This window comes from Octodon degus, unplaced genomic scaffold, assembly GCF_000260255.1.
Source record: "Octodon degus isolate 3935 unplaced genomic scaffold, OctDeg1.0 scaffold00023, whole genome shotgun sequence".
Classification (NCBI taxonomy): Eukaryota; Metazoa; Chordata; class Mammalia; order Rodentia; family Octodontidae; genus Octodon; species Octodon degus.
This window is the reverse complement of record NW_004524599.1, coordinates 10,476,621-10,500,996: the sequence shown is the minus strand read 5'-3', so window position 1 is coordinate 10,500,996 and position 24,376 is coordinate 10,476,621. Positions and strand designations below refer to the sequence as shown.

Here is a 24,376-nt window from a genome sequence, read left to right as displayed (position 1 = left end):
GGGACATTCAATAAAAATGAATGAAAAGCAGAATAAGTGAAAGTATGAGAAAAAGTTGCTCAAATAGCAGGGAAAGTTTGCTCTGTGCCTAGTGAGGAAGACATACGTTGAAAAGAGCTCAAGTGTGGAGATCTACAACCTGACAGTTTGTAGTTAAGAGTAAACTTGACTTAGTAATGTGTAGTTTCCATTATCCTGTTCGCATTTTACATTTTATTAGGATTCTGTACTTTTTTGATTTTTTCCTATGGAAGAACCTAAAATATGAAAATGTTTTAAGGGAAAGACCACCTGGAAAAACTGAGCACTAGGTAGCAGCCAGGGAATGCTGTCATTTAATAACAGCTGCTGACAAGGGTGAACTCTGCAGGGGGAGTATGAGCTTGGCTACGCACAGGTAGGCCAGATGTTAGAGCAAGGGGGTGTCCCGATGGCCCCCTGTACTGCAGACAACACTGACGAGGTTCAGGGATCCCAGGCCACCCACACTTCAGGTCACAACCCCTGCTGTACAACTTACTAGAAAAATTTCTGGAACGCTAGACAATGTTTACTTTCTATCTCAGTCTTACTGTAGAGGTTAGAAGTCGAGAGCAGTTAAGAGACCCACGGGCCACACTGGGGAGGGCTGCACGTTCAGGTCCCAGGGTCTTGGGATGCATCACTCCCTGCTCTGGGCTGTGCCGTACTCACCAGGAAGCCCTCCCAAGCCAGTGTATGCTTCTGTGAGAGTGTCACCCTTTGACCTACACGATGGGCTTCAACATTTTACTTTCACTCAGGATGTATTTGGATCACAGGACTTTTTACATTAATTTTGGTGACTGTTGTTAAATGGTCACAAGGGTACAACAGACAGAAAATAGGAAGTGGAACAAAGCTAGATCTGAAATCCAGTCTGTCACCAGGTAGTAATGGGATCTGGAACTGGCAGATACTGAATCTGCTTCTTTTCCCTTTATATTTGCAAAACTGCAAGCAGTAACAGTCGCATCTACTCAGAGAAGCAATGAAGGGCTCTGAGCACACTGGCCGAGGGACCGGAGCTCTGGCTGTGCAGGGCTGGAAGCAGCACTGTAAGATGAGACAGCGACACTCAGGCACCAGGTTGTGAGGATTAAGGAAATCACCGCGCACAACAGCGTTTATGACAGTGCCTGCTGCCTAAAAAGCACTAAAAATCAATACTTGCACGTACTGTTTTCAATTCACTTCAGTTGCTGAGATGAAATAATACCCATAAAATATCGTATTATAAAATCTGGCCTGCAGTCAGGGTTGATTTCCTTCACAATAGAAATTATTCTATTGTTTCATATTTTACTACAAGTAAGGTGAAATTTACATCCATCTAAGGCCAACAGAGTAGAGTAAAAAGTGTGAAGCTGGCAGTTATTTTTAAAAATGAGTTGGTAATAGATTTATAGGTAAAACATTAGAAAAATGTGAGTAAAATAAAAATTATATTTTATCAAGCATTTGGAAAAGTAAACCTAAGTTTCTCTCCCCCTGCTGGTTTTTTTTTTTTTTTTTTTGACAGGATCTCACTACATAGTTCAGGCTGTCATTAAACTCACTATGTAGCCCAGGCTGGCCTCAAACTCTTGATCCTCCTGCCTCAGTCTCCTGGTCCTTGGATAAAAGTCAGCACCACCATGCCTGGCTTTCTTCTTTTTTTTTTTAAGGTTTTTATTATTATTATTATTAATTTTTTGGTAAAGAATCTCACTCCACAGCTCCGATTCATAGTGATCCTCCTGATTTGTGCCTCCCTAGTGCTGGGATTACAGTCGCTATTTTTTTTTTAAAGTACAAATACTTAGTCGTAAAGAGTTTGAGGCTGCATAATGAAATATATATTAAGAACACCTCAATTGAAGATATGAAAAATTTAAAAATGAATATGACAGAATGTGAACAAAAAGAAACCAGGAATACTTCCATTACTACGGGCTCTGCTGGACCCACACAGGCAAGGGAACAGGGAAAAGTAGCCATCAGAATACAGTGGAACTTTAAGAGTGAGACTAAAGACCCCTAGTATCACATGACACAAAAGCATGTCCAATAATACAGTTACTAAGACTTCTTTGACCACTATCATTTATATTAAAAAAGGAAGACTAACAGGACATTTTTAAATACAGTGGAAACAATCCCAAAAATTACCACCAAAAAGGAGGGTTATCTTTATCAGTTTATACATAAAACCATGTAAGCAGTTTTGTAACAGTCTGAAAGTTTCTTTTTTTTTTTTTCAGAATCGGGGATTGAACTCAGGCCCTGGCACCTGCCAGGGAAGCGCCTATTCCACTGAGCCATCTCCTCGGCCCCTAACAGTCTGAATGTTTACGTCTTTCCTTGGCCCTGGTCCCAATTCACGTGTTAAAGTTCCATCCTGCAAGGAGGATCCACCTATGAGGAGGTGGCCTTGGCGAGATGACTGGGTAAAACTCAGGAACTGGGTTAGTGCCCACCGCAAGACGACACAGCAAGAGGGCACGACCTCTGCGGCCAGAAGCGGCGCTCACCAGGCCCCACATCGGCCCGGGCCTGCACCTGAGACTTCTCAGCATCCAGAGCTGGGAGGAAGGCATTTCAGGTGTTTGTGATGTGTCCACGTTATAGTATTTTATTGCTTGAATAGACAGAGAATACTGTCTATATAAATCTGTTAAGTTTATCCTATCTCATCTTCAAACTTTCAAATTAAATTTCACTTTTGTAAGAAAAGCTAGGATTTTATTTGATAATAACGTAAGACATCAGGGCTGGCAAAATAGCTCAGTGGATTAAAGCACCTGAAAGCAGGCACAGGGGCCAGGGGTTCAATCCCCGGCCTGTCAGAGCCGGCCCTGCCCCCGGGGCACACTTACACAGCAATTGAACCTGGGCGTGGTGGTGTGCACCTGCAATCCCAGCTCTTGGGAGGCTGTAAACAGGCGGATCACTATGACTGCGATCTAGCAGTAAGACCCTGAACACCTTGCAGACCCTTCCCTATAATAGAAAAGTACAAAAATAAAGAAGACATCAGTTACTTTTTTTTCCCCTGTATTTAGGGCAGGGTCTACAGGGTATTCAGGGTTTCATTATGTAGACTGGACTCGTAGTGATTCTCCTGTTTTTAGCCTCATAAGTGCTGGGACTACAGTTACTTTCTTTCAATTAAAAAGAAAATCCAAATCATTACTCTTTCGGCCGTTTTTGTGAACAGTAGCAAATGTTCCTGTTATGCATACTTACAGGATGGTGATGACTTTTACTGTCTGACCTACACTGTATGTGAGACTTAAGCTGCTTTCCCAGAATACTTTTCTAGTGTGGGAACAAGACCTAAATTTTATAGCCCATATTAAGCTTTATACCAACCCCTATTTCCTTCTATAACAAAATCCTACTAACATTCCTTAAAAATATCACAGAATAATTTTATTTATAATGAATATTCTCTCTAGACTTAAATCATCAACTTACTCTTATAACAGAGAATCAATTCAAGTAACACCAGCAAAATGGAATGAAGAGAACACGATGTGATATTACATATTAGTGTCTTCGATATGCCACAGTGATACCCAGCTGGTCCTGCAGCATGGTCCAGTTCCGGTGAGATTCTCAGGAAGCTGCTGGGACGACCCTTCACACTGACACTTTTCCTTAAGCTGTGCTAGATGCAGCTTTGGTTCTTTCAGAAGTCAAAGAGTAAAACAAGTGCTCTGAAGAAAGGCTGAGGCCACAAAACCACATCACATGTAATAAATGGCCAGTTTGCCTTCGGATCCTTTGGTTTGGGACACATTCTTTTGAAAAGTTAATTAATGATTTTCCCTTGAAGTTAATTTTTAAATAGGACAAGGCAGTGCTTACACCGTCTGTGCCAACGCCCTTGTCTTTCTTGTTTCCACCACCCTGTTTATCAGGTCATGCACTGATGGCAGTCTTATTTTGTCCATATTCTTGCTGTACACATTGAGAAATATGCCCAGGACCACTAACAAGCCAGACCACACGTACCTGTGCGGAAAACGGAAGAAAGATTGGTAAAGCTGACAAGGCCAACACTTTATTCTTAACAGAATTTATGGTCTAGTAATAATAATTCTTCAACAGAATAAAAATTTGCTAGCAGAGGCCTATGATAACATTACTAAAATAAAAATAGTATTCTTTGGTCAAATTAGATATATAGAATTTTGCATCTTTCATGTTCAATGTAAACAAAAATGTATTTTACAAAATATTAAACAAAATAAGGTTCACTTCCTTTGGGGATTACAGTGTATTCAAAGTTTAACCCCTAGCACAGACTTAAAACAACAGATAAATACATCTGCCACAGGCCACCTTGGGATTCAGCTCATGGTCACCTGGTTATCTCAGCTGGGTAGAACACAAAAGGAGAAAAAGGAAGATACATCCCGCAGGAAGCAGGCCGTCAATCACTGTGATTTAATTACCATAACATATAGTTTGCTCATTTAAAAAAATTAATTTGTAGACAACCAATATTCTACAGTACAGTGATGAAAATTTTAGTTACCCTAAACTATATTTTGCTAAGTTTAGGTTTGAAACTTTATAATTATTGATCAACATAAGTTTAAACAATGTCAGCTTCCAACACCAGACAGTTCTGAAAAGGGCAAAGGCTTTTACAGAAAGTCAAAACCAAAATTAAGTTATCAGGACACAACTTACAGAATATTTCTCTACTGCAAGCCCTTTGTGGAAAGAGGCCATAAATAAACAAACAGTTCTAAAAGCACATCCTGCAAATACAGAACTAATATACTCACACACGAGCAAGAGGAGATCCCTTATTCCCAACAGTTTATATATCATTTGGATTTAGTCCTATTGGAAACAACATCATCCTGCTTATGCATTTCAAGCACAGAAAACAATGAAGTTGAGACAACAAATTATAAACATTTTTGAGATAGCAGATCTATCAACAGATAGGTCAAGATGAAAAGGAGTCTCCATAAATCAACAGGGAAAAATATTCACTAATTTATATAAAAATCAACATACTGCAAGAAAAGTAAATGTTGAAAATAAGGCTGTTTAAGAGCAAATGTGAAACCCAATACCTAAAAATTAAGAAATGAAATAAAAAGTACTTACTGAAATGTGAAAGGTTTAGCAAAGAATATAAATGAAAGTACAATGGTCATTGCTTTCCTTCCTGTTGTCACTGTAGGGACAAAAAACTGGTTCAGAATGTGCTTATTACTCCCTTGGTAAAATTTTGGAAACCATTTATTCGCTAAATACATACAGTCCACCACACGACAGAAAAATGGCTGTGAGGCGCCAGGAACAACACAAAGTAAAAACCAGCCGAGCAGCAGCACTCACTGCTCCCGCTGCTGCATGGTTTGCAGCTTGACCTTATTCACCTGAACATCCCGAATGCACCCTTCCAGGAACTTAATACTCAATGCGTGAAGAACCGGACACGATGAAGAAGCTGCTCTGGAAGCGTGTGAGGATCCAGCTCTGAGTACCAGTTTTAAAGAGAAGGGCACCTATTTTCAGCTGGGCATACCATCTAGCCCCTCACGCCAGGCACGCGCAGGTGGCGAGGCTGCGTCCAGTGACTTCAGAGCACATGTGCTGTTTCGGGGCATGGGGCTTTTTAGGTTTCCAGAAAGAGAAAGGTTTATATCCTCTTCACTCTGTCCACTGCCTCGCAGGAGGATGAAGTCGGCACAGCAGGAGGAAGAGCCCGGTTTCTGATAGCTATAGAGCCACCGCGGCAGCCAGGCAGCAGCTCAGCACTGGGGAAGACGCAGCCAGAAAGCCCAAGGGTCTTGCTGGACTCCTCTTGCCACCAGCCAATCAGGAGACAAGCCACTTACCATCCCTGTGCCTCAGCCCATGTATGGGTAAGATGGAACCACCACATGGTGCCTACTTCTTGGCGGTGTGGTGAGATTAAAGTAATTTACATAAAACATACAGACGGGCTTTGGGTACACAGTAAGGACTATGTATGTATACATTGGATATTACTATTACTACCTCGGGCTTTCTTTTACAAGACTGAGGGAAACACACACACACACATCTCACAGTTCTAGGACATGACACAGCACACCCAGTCAGGGGCATTCTCCTTGCACTTCTCCTGCAAAGCAGATCAAGTGCAATGTTCATTCCTACAGAGCTCCGAGCAAAGTCCCTGCCCAGAATAGCAACACTTATTACCAGGGACGAGCAAACCTAAAAAGTCAATGAAATTAAAAGGTCAAAAAAACCTTCATTTAAAATGCACATTCAAAAAGCAAGAAAACTGGAACAATAATAAACTAAAAGCAGCAAAGGCAGTAGTATTTTCTTTGGAAGTATTCATCCCACCCTACTTGAGCAACAAGTTCTAACATACTTGACTTTAAGACTGACCTTAAAGTCAAACCTTGAGGACAAGGGCTATAGTTTGGTGGTAGAGAACCTGTCTAGCATGAGTGAGGCCCTAGGTTTGATTTCTAGCAACAATTAAAAAAAAAATGTTTAAAACTTCAAAACAGATAATTAAAACATCCTTTTCTGTAGAGTTTTAAAGAAACACCAGCCACCAAAGAACAAACTGGTAAAATATAGCTTTGTTTAATAAAGAGTTTATCTTTCAGCAAAGATCATCAGAGAAAATGCAAATACTTAGCTCACAGTCAAGCAAGTAAATCCCTCTTACCTGTTACAGCAAGAAGGGCGCCAAAAATTTTAATCAATGCCAAAACAAAAGAGATTCCAAAGTATCCAGTGAGAGAAAAAAGGAATGCATAACCGTAGGTCCGAAGTGGATTCTGCAAGAAATAAAAAAAGCTTGTTAGATGAACACAAAACAAGCCCTGAGGTATTATAACTGAAATAAACCCACAGATTTTAATCAACTTCTTGAGCAATAATAAGCTATTCAACAATGCAGTGAAGCAAAACTATTTGGTTTTGATTTAATGGAAAAGTAATGAAATTAAAAATCCTCCACTTCTATATTATGAACCACTTAAAAATTAACTAATAGGGTAGAGGAAGGAGAAAATAAATTTAAATACCAAACATTTCATTTCTGAAATAGTTTCTGATTTGCAATATTGTGTTGGAGAAGTTACCAAATTACATCAACAATAGCCCTTTTGAACCAGGGGAATTAGAAAAATAGAGAAAACTATTTATACAAGATATTTATTGAAAAAATGTGTTTAACATTTACCTTTGCACAAAATGTCATTGCAGGGCCTAGTCCACTAGTGCATGTCAATCCCAATAAAATGTACACGAAACCGATTGAATACGAATACAACACCTAGAGGAGATAAAGTGAACAGAAGCACTATCAAATCTAAAGGGAAAATTCAGGGTTTTAAATATACACTTCAGTTAATGTACTCAGTTACGTTCACAGAACAGTTTTACAATAACAGTGTCATTTCTATATGACCTGACTCTGTGATTTTAACAGTGTACAAGTTGATTATTTTACATACCAAATAATAGCAATACAGATCGTATATACATGCTTAATTATTCAATTCTTGTTGAGCTTAATTACTGAATTCAAGCCAGATTTTTAACATCAGCATTTCAACAATGTATTCTAGAAAAAGAAAACCCTTATAAAGTTGTATTTTTTATTTATATATTTAGCACAGGGTCTACAGGGCCCCACTACACAGATCGGACTCAGTCAGGGACGGAGTGAAAAGAACATAAACCTTCCTCTTTCTGGAAACCTCCTAAAAAGGTTTCTCCTGTTATAGCCTCCTAAGCACTGGGATTACAGGAACGTGCCAACAAGCCCAGTCTCAATGACACCTCAGTGGGTCGCACCTCAGAGGGCCCCGTGGGCAGGGCTGCCATGGCAGGATCAGGATCGAACCCTGGCCGCTGTGCTCTGCCTAAGCAGGCGTTTTAGTCTGCTGAGCTATCCGGCCCTCAATTTTTAAAATCCTAAATACCAAGTTTGCAAAAGATCCTGAAATGTAATCAAAGTCACAAGCTTATGGTACATTTACTGCTTTGTCTCCCTATTTTCCTACCCAACTCGGTGCTCTTCAGTCCTCTTTTTTATTTACAGGGCTCCTAACATGATCAGTGGCAGCAACAGCAGTGCCCAAGTGAACACCTGCTGTGTGTCACTCTGTACTGACTACTCACTAAGCTGGTTTCTAACACCCAATCTATGAGACAGCTGTTCTTAATCTAATGTTCATGAACCAATTTTCAAGTGAAAAAACGAAAACATGGAGCTGAGAGCAGTAAAGCTGGGACGTGAGCCGAGGCTGTCTTCTTTAGAGCCCACCATCTTCGGCATCACCTTACATTAGCTTTCTGACCACAGGCATTCTTTACTTCTCTCTGGGGCCATCCTTACCCAATTGAGAAGAGCAGTGATGATGGTCAAGAAAATCCCTATTAGGATTGATATCACTAGGATTTCATTTAGGACACCTTGCCCTGTGCTGAGGAAATAATAGGGACATGCCTACACATCCTTAGTGTCATGTCCCGTAAGAACTTGGTTATAAAACTAATGCATACACTCATGCATGCATGCACATACCCTATGTAGGTAAAGATGCTATTTACAGTAACAACAGAAAAACAAGAAATCCTAACAGCTTTAGTGAGAAATGTGTTGGATTTACATGGAGAAAACATAAAATTTTAATAGACAGAAAAAAGAAAAACATTTGAATAAAAGGAAAGTCATACCTTATTCTTGGACTGAAAGAATCAAGGGTATAGATGCCATTCTCCCTAAATTAATTTATTATTCAATGCCATACCAATCACAATACCAATGGGATTTCTAGTGTATTTGGGGATATGAGCACCCCAGTATAACTACTGGTAGTAATATTCTGAAAAAGAAAAGGAACAATGGTAGCTAGTCCTAACGGGTGTAAATGTATGATAAAACTGCTGCTGTTATATGTACTGGTGCAAAAGAAAGTCAAAAGAATTCAATTCTGAACCCTACAGTAGAATGTGTTATATAATAAAGAAGCCATTTAAAATAACCTGGAAAAGTGGATAATTCAACAAATACTGAGATAAATAAGTGGCCATATGGAAGATACTCTTCCTCTTTTTGCTTAAAGTTGCATTGGAGTAGGCATGGGTGAAATCTGTCAAATCTGAAGCAGTGGTGAAGACCTTTACAACCATGATACATAGCCAGAAGCTATGAAGGGAAAGACGAATTGGATAACATGAAGATTAAAAACCTCTATACAGAAAATACAAAGAGGACATGAAGCAGCAAAGAATTCTTAATAGACAAAAAAACTATAAATCAATGAGAAAAAAAATTGATCAAATAGCTAAAAGGTAACTACGAATGGAAGTGCTAGCTTTTTCTTTTACCTCCCCATAGCACTGTTGTTTTATGTATTTGGTACAGGGTCTTACTATGCAGCTTGGACTCGTGGTGATTCTCCTGTTTTCAGCCTCCCCAGCTCTGGGATTACAGGCGTGCACTACCACACCCACTCATTCGCCTGCGCATTGCGAATGAGGGGCCAGCACAGCATGCAGGGAATCAAACCCTGGTCCCTGTGCTTGCCTAAGCAGGCACTTAGTCTGCTGAGCTATCTCGTTGGCCCTTCACATAACATTTCAATATATTACTTTGATAAGAATAATATACACTAGTTCACAAACAATGCAAATCTTTGCTGCTGTAACTATTTCATAAAATTAGGAACATCACCAATTTTTAGTTTGTGTGATACGAATAAAAAGCACGAGAGTATTTACCATTTCAGAATTGGAAGCATTATGAAGTTTCATAGCTTTCTCTTGTACATTTCCAATGACAGCATCTGCACACAGTGCCAGGGAAATAAGCATCACACCTTTAAGAAGGCAGAGAGATGGGGTCCTTATTTACGACTATGGACTGTACTTCAGCTCTGTAAGATGTGTAAATGGTCTGAGCAACAAAAGCAGATCCTCACCATATTTATCCCGTGATACTGACTATTCTTACCCCTAGCCAGCTGCAATGAGCACACGGGTGATACTGTAGAACAGAAATGAATACTAACAAGCTGCAATGCCGTCACCATCATTCCATTTTTATTCTACACTCTATTTATTTATTTAGTATTTAGGACAGGGTGTACAGGGTCTCACTGTGCAGATCAGACTCATGGTGATCCTCCTGTTGCAGCCTAAGTGCTGGGATTACAGGTGCCTGCCACCACGCCCAGTCTCAATCCATGTCTCAGCATGCCTCGAGAGAGGGGCCAGCACGCAGGCCTGGGGATCCAACTCCTGGTGTCCCTCTGTTTGCCTAAACAGGCGCTATAATCACTGAGCTATTTGTCTAGCCCTTTTATTCTACACTGTACATTTGAAAAGAATATATTAAACTGTAGAAAAGCAGTTCTTAGAAGATCTGATGGAAACAACAGCTACTCATCTAAAGAAAAAACTACAAACAAGGGGAAAAGTCACGTGAAAGCTCTAGTACCAGAATGTTCAACTTAAAACCATAAACATGCAGGCAGCTTTTAAGGTCTTTTCTTCGGCTCCTGCCTAGAAGTCTACACTTGTTCTTTCTTCTGTATAAGCCAAGTTCATAACGCACATTCTCTTTGCTTTCCAAGTTTCTGTTTCAAGTGACATACACCCAAGACTTAGGGATTTTGAAACAGAGGAGCAAAGAATCCTCTCAGATTTGTATGAGTTCCTTCAATTTGTAGTTATTATCTCAGCAGATAATTCAATACCATTTTATCCATCTGTGAGCCCCACTGTTTCAATTAACTTAGTTTTTACAGAAACAATTCTCTCCTTTAAAAAAAAAAAAATTATGTATTTGGCACAGGGTATCAACATGCAACTCAGCTTTGTAGTGATCCTTCTGCTTCAGCTTCCCCCACGCTGGGATTACAGACATGCACCACCACACCAGGTCTTGGTGCCTGGCTTGGTGCACCTGGATGGGGCGATACAGATTGTGTACTGGGCCTCGAACCCAGATTCCAGCACTTGCCTAGGCAGTCACTTGGACCACCAAGCTATCTTCCTGGCCCAACAGTTTTCTTTTTGTATTAATGTCTGAATACTCTGACAATATTAAGTTATCATACAAATGTAATGGACACATCTGTTATAAGAGTCTCCTGCAGTGCCACGTACGTGCATGCTGGACAATAGGCTGCACAACAGGACAGTGTTCAGGATGGCTGCTCACTGGACACAGTGCTTTACAGAAAGAGCAAACCACCTGTGACTCTGATGGGTTACAGAAATTTTCTTTTTTCTTCATATGTAAGTGGTAACACATAGCAGAAAGAAGTATATGTCCATATGCTTCTCAGTCGATTAGCATTTTCTTTCTTAAAAATTTATGTATTTGGTACACAGTCTCACTACACAGCTTGGACTAGTAGTGATCCTCCTGTTTCAGCCTCCCCAGCGCTGGGATTATAAGCCCGTGTCACCACATCTAGACTCCATGGCTGGCTCAGCATGCCAGTGGGCAGGGCCGATATGGGCTGTGGGGCCGGGGATTGAATCCTGGTCCCTGCGCTTGCCTAAGCTGGCGCTTAATCTGCTGGACTACCTCACCAGCCCTAGAATTTGCAAGGCTATTCTTAAATTTGATTTTTGTTATCTAACTTTGGTATTTATTGCCTATCATACATTTTTATTCAGTTAACTTGATTTTGAATGTTCTTTTCCTGGTTTCAAATAAGGAATCTATCCTCAAAAGGAAAAATCATGTGATTTTTAAAGATCCTCAAAGGAATACCCTTACTGCTAAAAGGCAGTTCAAAATATTCCAAAAGTGTTCTCCGCAATGAAAATACCACAGAAGTACCAAAATTTGTATCCTAGGAGGAATATTTCAAAAGGAACATTTGTTTGAGTAAGTGTGAATATGGAGTTTATATATTCAAATTCTATTTATGTCTTTAATCACCAGTTTAATATCATCACCTTCAGAGAATACAGTAGAAAGGATGAGAGAAGGGATAGGTGCTTATCTATTATTCTTCATGAGCAAGCATGGTTGGGCTCCCATCCTCTAAAGTATCTTCCCGTGGAACTCAGACCAGCTGGCACCTGTTACAGAGCTGGACATGGGGGCCATCTCTTCCTACTGCTGTCATCCTTGCCACTCCCACCGCAGATGTGACTTCATCCATTAGTCCTCTACCTCACTCTATCTCAATGAGCTGCATGGGAGGCAATTTCTAATGAGTGGTTTTACTGGCAAAGTATAATGAGGTGTGGCTAATTCAGTGTCTTCTCTAAAACTGTTAGTTTTTAAAGCCAATTCTCTGTTTTCAAGTATCCTTTTCTTTACAGTCCAACATGTGAGAATGAAATTCTTACAAAGACTATGGAGAGACAGCTCAAAGTACAGGATATGTTTTCTCTGAAATCAAGCAGTGAGTACTGTGCAAGCACTCTAGTGTAAACAGTAGGAGGGCCTGCGAGGCTCTCGTGGATAGTAAAGGCTATTCCAGGAGGCAGAATTGATTATATTTAAATTCAATTTCTCAGCTAGGTTAACCAGATTAGTGAGGAAGACTGACAACTAATAAGATATGCATATATCTTACAAAGAAAAGTGAAGCTCATGTAAATAAAATTTTTCATTATCTAACGGTTTGTTTCTCATTTCCTAATGTTTTGTTTCTTTTCTCACAAGTAATTACGCTCTGTATTTGCCGATATTGCATTATTATAACTATTACTATATTTTCCCAGAGGTTCTTTGAAGGTTCAGATACCTTCAGTACTATTTCTATCAGATTAGTAGACTAGATGACACCACTTTAATCTTACTGATAAAATTCAATCATTTAAGAATACTATACATGTAGCATACACCAAAATGCTCTTTAAATATACAAGTTTCAAAACTTATTTCAAAAAAAATCAGAATGCAATTATCATTCTGCTCCCCTTATAACCCATGTTTATACTTCCAATTCAGCTCATGACAAATTAATCTATCATTTACGTGGTAAATGCAGCCTCCTTTATATTATGTCAAAATATAAGGGAACTAATAAAATGTATTTTGAGCTGCGGTATTTTTAACAGAACCAATATAGCAACTGCAAATGCTATGAGAGTTGTGAGATACTATACCATCCTTTCAAAGCCTTATGAAGTTTTAGAAAATCTTACTCTGAACTAACGTGTGTAATAAAAATTTGGAAGATAAATGACTTGCTTACCTGTCAGGTTGAAGTTTGGCGCAACTGTGCTGTCGGCAAGAGTGAACCAGACCAGGCCCAGGCTCATACACAGAGCAGCAGACACGTCTACAACATTGTACCTCTTTCCTGTAAGAAACAAAGGTGGGTACTGCTTCCTATGCCAACAGTGAGGTGCAGGGTTATTAGCTCTATCTATCCAAGTAGATCAGGGACGTGTTTTTTATATCTCATGCCAGAAATATGAAGAACACTTACATCAAGGCATGAGACAGTTACAGAACAGCTTCTGAAGAATAGAGTATCAATGGGCACTAATATAACCCTAGAAGTTAGACAGATTATATTTTATCTGTTATGATATGATTAAAGCACAGTCACGCATCTCTTAGCAACAAGGACATGTTTGCAGAAACATGACTTTAGGTGACTTTGTTGCTGTGAATAACCACACAGTACACTTACACAGAGTAAGAGCTATGATGTCACAGGAGATACTATTTTAGGGGATCACTGTCCTACATGTAGCCCATCACTGACCAAAGCACTATGTAGCACGTGGTTGTGTCTTGGCAGAAACAGAACAATAATACACATCTACAAATATTTAAGACTATGTAGCAATAAGTGCTCTTTTTATTTAATGAGTAATGAAAAACGTATACATTTTCTTTCATTGGTAAGTTTATAAAGGAATTACTACTGTTTATATACCATAGGTAACAATTAAATTATTTTACTATATCTGTATTTTAAAAATTGAAATGTAGTGCTACTTTTTGAATAGACATATATGTCTGATTTGGGGTTCTACATGTGATTTCTTTTTTTTGCGGTACTAGGGATTGAACCTGGGACCCTATGCTTATCAGGCTGGCACTCAGCCACTGAGCCATTTTCCTGGCCCCTAAATGTGATTTTTTCAATAGGGATTGAAGTAGTTTTTTTTTTTCCTATGAACCATCATCCTGAAATGATACGTGAAGTTACTGACATACATGCTTTCACATTAACAAGCTACTGGGAAAAGGCTTCTAATGTATAAGATCAGGCTGTAGAGAACTTCAGTGACACGGAGACACTTGATTATCCAAACACAAACGCTGCTCCAGACAGTTACGGTAAAGAGAAAGAACAACTTCTTTCACTGTTTGCTGCTGATAGCTTCCTCCTTTCCTCATATTTCCACACAGATTATAGCTGCGCTGGAGCACTAAGATGCTAGTAAGCCAGCAGGGTTAGTAAAAAAGCAAAACCAAAAAAACCTCAAAGTAGCTCTGCTTAGGTCAGGCGTCTCTTGGTACATAAACCGCACACTGCAGTGGAGGTAGTGTGCAGCCCTGAGGGACAGAGTGAAAGATTTGGGAAAAGAAAATGCAGGGCCTTCCCAGTAACTGCATGTTGGTGTGAGTGCTGAACTGGGGGAAATACGTTAAACTCTAAATAAAATAACATACTATTTCTTTTTTTCACTCCAAGTCCAAATTATTGATCTTGAGGAACATCAGGTAAGTATCTGTATTTTTATGAACTCTTCTACTATTATGTAATAAAATTGTGACAATGCCCACAAAGTGTACAAAAATATTATAATGTTCATGTTTTTCCTAATGCTAGATGTCATAAAGTTTCAAATAGTATGGAAATATATCATTACTATACCTTGGATAAAAACTCCTCCTACCATAACAGGAATCAGTTTGCAGCACTTGAAGATGACTTGGGTAGGGTAATTCAGGTAGCCCAGGGAAGTATTTGATAGCCCCATAGTACCCACAGTTAGAAAAGCTATTATCATGTAGGTTTTTCCTGGTATTCTGTAAAAGACAATTTTTAAGATCTTCATTTTGGGACCTGATTCATAATGCTTTAAGATAGCGTGTTTACAATGTGTAAATGTTGAATTTCTTCGCTAATTTTTACTTGCTATTTCTGGAAATATCAGTAAAAATGATTATTCTTAAAGCTGCAACACTGTTTAAAAGAATGTTGATAAAAATAACAATTTACCTTTATTTGATCAATCATAAAAGAGGTCTCGAGTATATAAAAATATAATAAGAGAGTTACGGAGGTTCTTACTGAAGGTATATGTGTGGGTGAAAGAATTAACAGCTCTAGCTATAGATAAAAATCACCTGACTAAGTTTAAGAAAAGAGAAATCATGCTTTAAAGTAATGGTAAGAAGCACCTTACCACTAACTTTTTGCAACAATTTAAAACTTTTCAGTTGTTTCCTAATATTTTCCATCTAGCATCAGGAAATACATCTATCCTTTCTAGTGGAAAAATCTAAACAGAATTTCTCCAGAAAAGACATGGATTTTAAACCTCAAGACATGACTCTGATTACCACAGCTGCACGGGTCACTTCTCTGCGGTCCCCACAATGCTCTAGTAACCTAATGATGAAGTGTCTTTTTCCTTATAATCGCTCAAATCTTTTAATTCTGCCTCTATCTGGATTTCACGAAAGAGATTTCTCTAGCAGCTTTAGAATTTTGATCCATAGAGTGAACATATGCTCATTTTGGCTGATATTTAAAGGTCTAAAATAGTAAGTGTACACACTAGTGTGCTAACCACCATAAGATACTAATCATAATTTGCTTATGTTACTGTATACTTTTATACAATTTCCATTTGGGAATTTGTAACTGTGTCTATGGCAACAAAATACCACCTTTTACACAGTTAGATATAAAATAAAATAATCTACTGTAAAAGTGCAATTCAAGGGCATCATTACACTTTGGTTTTTAAGGACCTTCTACTTCATATATAGTCAACATTCAGAATCCACTGAAAATACTTGTCCTGCCCGTCTGCAGCACCACTGCACACCAATGTTTCTACCCTGTCTTCATTAGTGAAGAACCACAGCACACATCACCATCATCAAAAATAATCTGTGAACAGTCATGGCCAGAAAATAAAAATCAAGTCCAAAGAATTGTAAGAAATCATTAGAGCAGCAACACAGTACAGGAAGAAATGAGGCTGAAGCTCTGGGGACCTAAATTCAAAACATTCCATCTGAGAGCAACTCGCCATGTGATCTCGTGAACGCTTCAGCACTCTGGCAGGTCTTTTTCTTGGTAAAATGAGAAAGTTGGCTTTGTCAGCTTGCCTCCCAGATTCTCAGTGTTTCTCTTTTATTTAATGCCCCATTTGGTTAGTATTTTTTTCAGAATGGCAGAAAAATTACAATGAAATCTCCTTCAAAGCCATTCTGAGGTCTCTATTAAAAAAATTAATAATGTGCACAAGGTAATACTTGGAGAAGAACAGTAAGTACGATCAGGTAGTTTACAAACAATATGCTTCAGCACACATAACTATAGCAAGTCTCAATAAAACTGAGAAAGTCAGAAATTCTCTGGAGGTCTTGTCAGGCCTTGTAAGAAAAAAACCAGGGCTAAACTAAAATCCACGTTTCCTAACTCAAACTCCTGTTTGCTTCCCAAGGCACTGCCACCCATTTAAATTTATAGAGATGGGGAGGCTCTACGCAAAGAGCTAACTAAAAGTCTACAGAGCAACATCACTTAAACTTGAATTGAGTGCATACCAAAGAAAAAGAAACCCATGATTGGGCATATTTTAACAAATTTTTAATACGGCTCAAACAGGGGGCTGGCCTGATAGCTCAGTGGACTAAAGCACCTGCTTAGGCAGAGTGCAGTGGCCGGGGTTCAATCCCCAGTGTGCTGTGAGGGGCCCAGCCCCCTCAACCTGCCGGGGGATGTGCTGAGACAGCAAATGAGACGGGCATGGTGGTGTGCACCTGTAATCCCAGCGCTTGGGAGGCTGAAAACAGGAGAATCACTATAAGTCTGATTTATGTAGCGAGACCCTGTAGACACTGTCCTAAATACAGGAAAGAGAAAAAAGTATGGCTTAAACAGAATAGGTTGTGATTCTTAATTGCATTTATTTCAAATCTATAAATTCTTCCAAATCCGTTTCATGTTTCAATCAAACATAAATTATTTTGATTTTTATATGTTGTGATGATTTATGGATCATTTGTTGGGGTATGCACCGTCCAACTCCCGAATTGTCAGAGTAGCCAAGAGGGTGGACTTCTACCTTAAAAGCAATCAGAGGCCCAGGAGTTTGCTGTTGGTAATGAATCATCAGGCTTTCTAATTAGTCTTGACACATATGACTATTACTTTTTATTTTATCACATGGATGGATCTGGTAAAGTTTGAGAAGCAAAATTATACCCATAAAGAAACATGCATTGCAGTTCCTTTCTCCAGGAAAAATCTTGTCATAGATTTGAATAATTAAAATTGTAGAATTATCTTCACTGAAACTTTAAAATGATTTTATGTAGAAAAGTGCAAGAAATTCCTTTTAAGGATTGAACAATTATATGAAAGAAGACAAGATGCCAGTATTATAGTCTATTATATTTTAACTGCTCAATACACATGCAGCGGTTCCCAGTATTTAGGCTCCAGGGACTTGTCAGGAAGACAATTTTTCCATGGGGACAAGGAAGGGTGGGGCTAAGAGTTTGGGGATCACTAAAAATGCACAAGCTATACTTTACAACCCAGCACAGTGGGGCTCGGTTCCTATGAGAATGGAATGCCACAGCCAATCTGACAGCAGGCAGCGCTCAGGTCCTACCAGAGGGCATGGGAGTGGCTGTAAACACAGATGAGGCCTGGCCTGCTGCCTCACCTCTCACTCCCTGCTTCCTAACAAGGACTCCTGCAGTGGCCTATGATGTGACCAGATGAACTTGTTACTTTTACCTCCCTTGCCCCCCAAAAGTTCAAATTCCTAATCTCTTTCTGTTTACAAACAAACACTATGCCATAAAATGTAACAAGACACTTGGCAAATCTAGATGCTTCATTTAAGAGACACTGTCAAAGGAATGTTTTTGAGTCTAGTAAAAATAATTGAAATGCATTCCTCTAATGTTTACAAGTGCAGATCTTGGGCTAGGGAGATAGCTCAGTGGTCGAAGCACCTGCTTGACAAATGCAAGGATGCAGGTTTGATCCCCAGTAACGCATCCTGTGACAGCCACCAAAACCAGGCATGGTGGCGCACGCCTGTGATCCCAGTGCTGGGGAGGATGAGACAGGAGGATCACTATGAGACCAAGCTGCTTGGGAAGACCCTGTACCAAATAAATAAGTAAATGATAAAAATTTAAAAACAAACAAACAAAAAAACAAATGCAGATCTCAGCTATTGGACCCTTCTTGACAATGTTAGTTGGATAAATCCCATAAAACATTTACTTCTCATTTTTAAAAACTACCACGAAAGCAGACACTGACTATCTCACTTCACCATTCTGAGGTCAGCTGCACTCCTGCAGCAGTCATGCTCATCTCAGTGAACTTTACGAAACATACATACATGTGAGCACTTCCTAAGGGTTAAGAACTCATCTTGTCACACGTTGAGCCTTTTTCTTCTTAAAACATCACACATACAGACCTTACTTTCTTCACTGTATAAAGTAAACATTTATAATTACTGTTGATTTATATTCAAAGAAGTTTTAATCAAATATATAAGATAATTTAAATTTTATGCCTATTTAGCAGGGTAAAAATGTTTTATAAAAATATGTTACTAATTCTAAAATATTTTTTAAGAAAATAAATGAATAAATAAATAAATAACATACCTTCTTCTTTTGTCCTGAATAAGCTGAAGTTCTATTAGGCCAAATATGGAGTAAAATGCAAACTGCATTAAAGTAAGGTACCAGCCATAAGGCTTAAAACCTTCCATTGAAAATATTAATTCCTGTCAAAAGACACACAAATACTGTTCAGTTCAAGGGCGGGCGGGGGTGGGGGGAGGAGATCATTTTCCTCACAGCAAATTCTTATAAACATATTAGTTTAAAAGAAATCAAGCTATATCAACACCAGCACCTACAGAAATCAAACCACAAGGCTTCTTACAGGTAACTTTAGAAGTTAGAAGTCCTTCTCAGAGAAGTGAACTAGATACCCAGGTATAAAAATCAACTAAAATAACTCCAAAGCAATAATACTACTTATGCTTTTTTTTTTTTAAAAAAAAAAAAGAACAAAATTAAAAGATCTGCCCAAAACAATGAAAATGGTGGCTGATTCAAGACATCATACAAATAACGTATTTTACTAGAAATTGGACATCTCTGTAAAAAAACTCCAATTTATGAACACCAGCATCCTATAATAAGTGCCTACAGTGGTATTAAATGCTATCAATAAATAACATATTACAAACAACAGCTGTGTTTTTACCTGTAAATATCCATAAATTAGGTAAAATACAAAAACTCCGGCAACACATATGAAAAATTGAGTAAGCTTGCTAAATTTGCTGAGATTTATGCCAAGTACTAAAACGTCATCAACGGCCTTGATGTGTGGTGACATTGTCTGGGTTTTGGGCGGCACACTGATAGAGATGTACTTCCTGGAGTTGTTGAACTTGAGATCCATTGTTCCTATTTTGCTGCATTCAGTGCTTCCAAAGTTATCTTTGTTGCTTTCCTCTTTTTCAGTCAGTCTTTCTTCTGCTTGCTGGCCCAAGTTCTACAGAAGGAAATAAGCAATCAAGATAAAATGTTCAGATTTGAAAGCTGGTCCAAATAATAATCTAAAATAACTTTAAACTCACACAAATAAACCTATTTATATATTAATACAATATTCCAGCTTCTAAACCACCAAAAAAACCCTACTTTCCAATTTACCGTTGTTCAATAAAGACAGTACACTGATTTGTACATATTTGCACAGCATTAACCTAAAAGCTAACCTAGCATTCCTTCTGTCAAAGAACTAAGCATAACATGCTTTGTATCTAGTAAATACCTAATTTTTAAAGCTCACAAATTTATATATTAAGATCAATCATCTACAGAGTAAGGACTATGTGATGGTCTATTAAATACTAAGACAATTGTAATATATATTAGGTAATGATGTTTTTAAAATAAAGTCCTACAGCTACAATATTTAAATGGCAATGGAATACCCATCTGACAAAACTAAACAAAAAAAAGGGATATAAATGAAGGATCATTCTGTATCTGTATATACAAAATAATTAGGATATACAGCTACTTTTTCTTATTTCAATGAGAAGAAAGATTTGTACTAACAGTGTTTGGACAGGCTATCATGTCTGCATCTTGCACTTTGAAAAACTACTACGAAGATAACAATATGCAATGTATTAACTATTGTAACTGTCCTACTTACCTGTTTTGAAACTGTCTCTTTGCTATTTATTTCTCAATAAAATTAATTTAAATAAAGAATAAATAACCCAACACTTCTATTACAGGTATTTTCCCTACAGCAGAAAGATGCAAATTATGACTTGTATAAATAAAATCATACTGTGATGCAACCAAAGGAAAAAAAAATAAAGTCCCACTGCTGCTGAGTTTTATAAGCTAGATTTTTTCAGGGCTAGAAAAAGGACAGTGTGCTTTAGTATCACTTAAGCTAAAAGAAAACTTTTCCCCACTTTGGAAAAAATTATTTTAATTTTAAAAGTCCATGGAGAGTAAAAGACTAGAAAATGTGTTATCTTCTGTTAGTCTCTGGAAAGAAATTAATTTTTTAAAAATTATGAAGAACCACAGACGATTCACTTTCTCTTTGGATTTATAAAAACTGAATTTCACACAAAGGTGAAGCAAAGCCTAAAGAATTATAACAATTAAAGAACAGAACATACTTATGAAGAAAAATTATTTTCCTAGAAAAGACTCATTATTACAATTCCAATGAGAGCAAAATTTATACTCTGAGGGCTAAAGTCGTAAGAATAATTCTGAAAGCTTCCCTTCAGAAAACTTTCAAAAGAAGCCTCCTTTGATGATAAGACGGTAGGAGTTAGAATTATCATTTCTAATTTGCTGATTTAGACAGATTAACTAGGCCATATTCAGCAACTTAAATGAGGGGGTCAAGCTTCTGAACACAACATGTAACTAACAATATTCAGACATTAAACATGTTTTTTATAACCCCCTTCATATTTCTAAATAAAAGTGTAGTTTTAAAACATTTTGCTGTTTCTTTTCCTGTATTATTTTCCTTTCCTCTTGCTTCTCAGTCTTTTAATCATTGTTATCTCTAAGACTTTTTATAGTATCTTGTAGATCACCACTTTCTTTATAAATTATGCTTAATCTTCTCTAAGTGCTTGAACAAAAAAATAAATGTCAAAAGAACATCTCACAATTTCAGATGTATAAGCATTTAAATAAACCCGGCAGCACATTGGTATCTAAACATCTTTTGTTCCCAAGTTCCATTTTGGAAATATACCACAAACTTTGAAATGTCCTTGTTTGTGGTTCAAGATGTCCTTTCAATCTCATGTCTTCTTTCTCCGGGTCAGATTTAGAAAATTTTAACATCCTGTCCTCTGGTGATAGCTTCCCTAACTTCCCCAGCTGGGAGAAGACAGAACTTGAAAGGCGAGCCACAAATCCTACTTGTCCAATTAACTTGTCCGTCTTCAATAACTCACAGGAGGGGTCAAGGTTCTGAACACAACTTGGAACTAACAATCCTCAGGCGTCACCATTTGTGCCTTTTGCCTCTCAAATACCTTGCACCCAATAATCAATGAACCAAATAAACTAAAACTTTTGGGTATTTTAAAACTTCTGGCACAATCATTCATCCTTTGCTTGGATATGATTTCTGAAATGGACTGCGGCATGGGCATACATTAGAACTGAAAATCTTATACAACCCACAAAATCGGAATATTTATACACATGCTTAGGATAAAACTAGGAAATCTCTTTTCTGCCTTTATTGGTATTAAAACATTTCTCCAGAAGGCAACTCTTTCAGAGTCATTTTTTTCCTGTGATGTTTGTGATTCAGCATTACGCCAAGCATATTTTAATGATTCATTATGTTTACAGCTAATACAAGGCAGTGGTACGGTATGATACTTTCTTCATGTCTTGAAATTTAGATCTAAATTCTAGATCAGGTTTTGTTATTTATATGCGCCTTTAAGTTGTCAAGGTGTTGACAAGTACAGTGTTTTCCCCAAGCGAAGGTGTGGTGGGGAAATTATTTAACTTTCCCCGGCTTTGGGTTCTGTATCTCTACCAGAAATGTTTTAAAAATGAGCCCATCATAGGAATTTTGTTTGGGCTATATGAAATAAATATTAAAGCACCTAACATATACTATGACAGACCGTATATGTTAGGTATCGTCATTTAAGTTTTCAGTAACATTCCTGGTGTGGTCTGGTATGCTGAAGGTGATTCCCTGCGTGTAGCTGGCAATGTGGCCCTGGATGCCAACCCAGGCTCCTTTCCAAATGCTTCCCCCTCCATCTCACACAAGCTCCGCTGGCACCTCACACAAGAAAAACCCAAGCATGTGCACAGTACTTTCCACTTTTCTACCCATCTTTCACCCTGTTCAATACAAAATCTAATTATGGTGCACCCTCAAGATTGTGTAAGTTAGAAGCCGAATAATGTTCTAGATTCTCATAGAACATTATCTGTATTTTAATAGATATCTACACCATAATAGGATTTTTTTGTTTTCACTGTGTGCTTCTCCTACAAATATATGAAGTCCATAAGGCAAGAGCCAATTCTCCATCATATAATCTAGCACATAACAAACATATAAGGGATCAAATGAAGGACTCCTTTATTCTTGGCAGTTTTTACTGCCAACTATATTGGATTTCAAATTATACTGCATTTGAAACCACAAGCTGATAGCAGGATGATACTTAACCAGAAGACCTTGGTAAAGGACTGAAGTTGTATGATGATATACACTCAGTTATCAAAATTCAGAGAATCGTTTTATGTGGAGCAAAGGTTTTCAAATTGTGTTCTCAAAATGGGCATGATTATGCAAAACAAGAAACATCATCAAATCAATAGAACTAAAATTTTATTCGTTTGTTGTAGCTGGGTATAGAGTACTTCTAAATTATTCTCCCTTAGATGGTCTCTCCCCAAATGCTAGAGGACAAAGAATAGCTTTAAGCTTACTATTTAAAAAATCCCATTTCATAATTATTCTGCTCCTTCCCACCGTTGAACGTCCCTACTGCTCCTGCCAATCACAGAGCTGCAGATCCAGGCTACACATGGAACTACTCACTTCAGCACTGTCTTTCTAAACATGCGCCAGAATACCAACATCTCTTCTGAATTTCCCACAAAGCACCTGGAATAAACATGGAAACAAATTCACTTCAATTACTTTCCCAAGGCACAAGTACCACGAAACTCGTCACTTACAGCCCTGCTTTTAGAAGGCAGGTGTATTACTAATCAATAAGCCTGACTGACAGATTTCTGATTCTGAGAAACTCTGATCTCTCCTGTTTGTTAGATCTCATTTCAACACTGATGGCTGATATTAATTAATCACTGGGAGAAACAGCCAAAGTCCTGATGGTGCAGGGAGGACTCAAACATGGAATTAAAAATAGTTGGCTTTCCTATGAAGTTTACTCTAACGTCTGAAACTAAGATAGAAATAAACCAAACTATGAACCACGGCTTGAGGCCTCTTTCTAAATACAAATATTTAACTTCGGTTCTTTTACATTCAGATAATAGTCGAAATAGAATTAAAGACAGAATTTCCGGTACATATTGAACATTTAAATATCTTAGTAGTAATACCGACTTAAAATGACCTACTGAAGTCAAATGGATTTCGGTCTATGTCTCAATCTAGTCTTTCCCAACTTGAGTTTTACTACAAAGGTGGACTGTAAGAAAAACGTGGGAAAATATGACTTTATTCATATTCTGACATATTTAATGTTACAAACAGAAAGATCTTACCATTAGGCCTTCAGTAAAGGCACTCTGGCCATTAATCATGTCTACAGCACATGATTATAAAATAGAAAAACAAAAATCTACGTTTTTATATATATTTTATTAAAGTTCAAGAAACGTGTAAGTTTTTGTTACTCTTTTTCCCTAAAGGGGAAAGCCTAAACTAGGGCTCAATTTTATTGAGTTATTAAGTCCGAATTACACTACCTAAATTATTTTGAAATAATGAATGTGTCTCGTTCAACGCCCAATGTCAATTCACTTAAAAAGAATTTAAAATTCAGGACGTCCGATAACCCACTGCAAAAGCAATGAAGATGCACACCGTTAAAAAAAAAA

At 38.0% G+C, this 24,376-nt stretch overlaps 1 protein-coding gene across 4 annotated transcripts in view; it reads right to left on the bottom strand.

Moving 5' to 3' along the window:
- Window positions 1–3,143: 3,143 nt before the first annotated feature.
- The window catches only part of Slc35b3 (solute carrier family 35 member B3), a 21,921-nt gene continuing 688 nt past the window's right edge, over window positions 3,144–24,376 (bottom strand). Inside the window, exons 2-11 of one of the 4 annotated variants that reach the window (XM_023712130.1) lie at window positions 23,346–23,411; window positions 19,470–19,763; window positions 18,860–18,981; window positions 14,856–15,010; window positions 13,215–13,322; window positions 9,769–9,866; window positions 7,220–7,312; window positions 6,701–6,812; window positions 5,131–5,200; window positions 3,144–4,017 (exon numbers count right to left, since the gene is read on the bottom strand). In XM_023712130.1, the coding sequence (XP_023567898.1) occupies window positions 3,867–4,017; window positions 5,131–5,200; window positions 6,701–6,812; window positions 7,220–7,312; window positions 9,769–9,866; window positions 13,215–13,322; window positions 14,856–15,010; window positions 18,860–18,981; window positions 19,470–19,670 (1,110 nt within the window). In that variant the 5' untranslated portion in view covers window positions 19,671–19,763; window positions 23,346–23,411 and the 3' untranslated portion in view covers window positions 3,144–3,866. The other 3 variants (XM_023712131.1, XM_004628374.2, XM_023712132.1) reach the window with 3 other exon arrangements.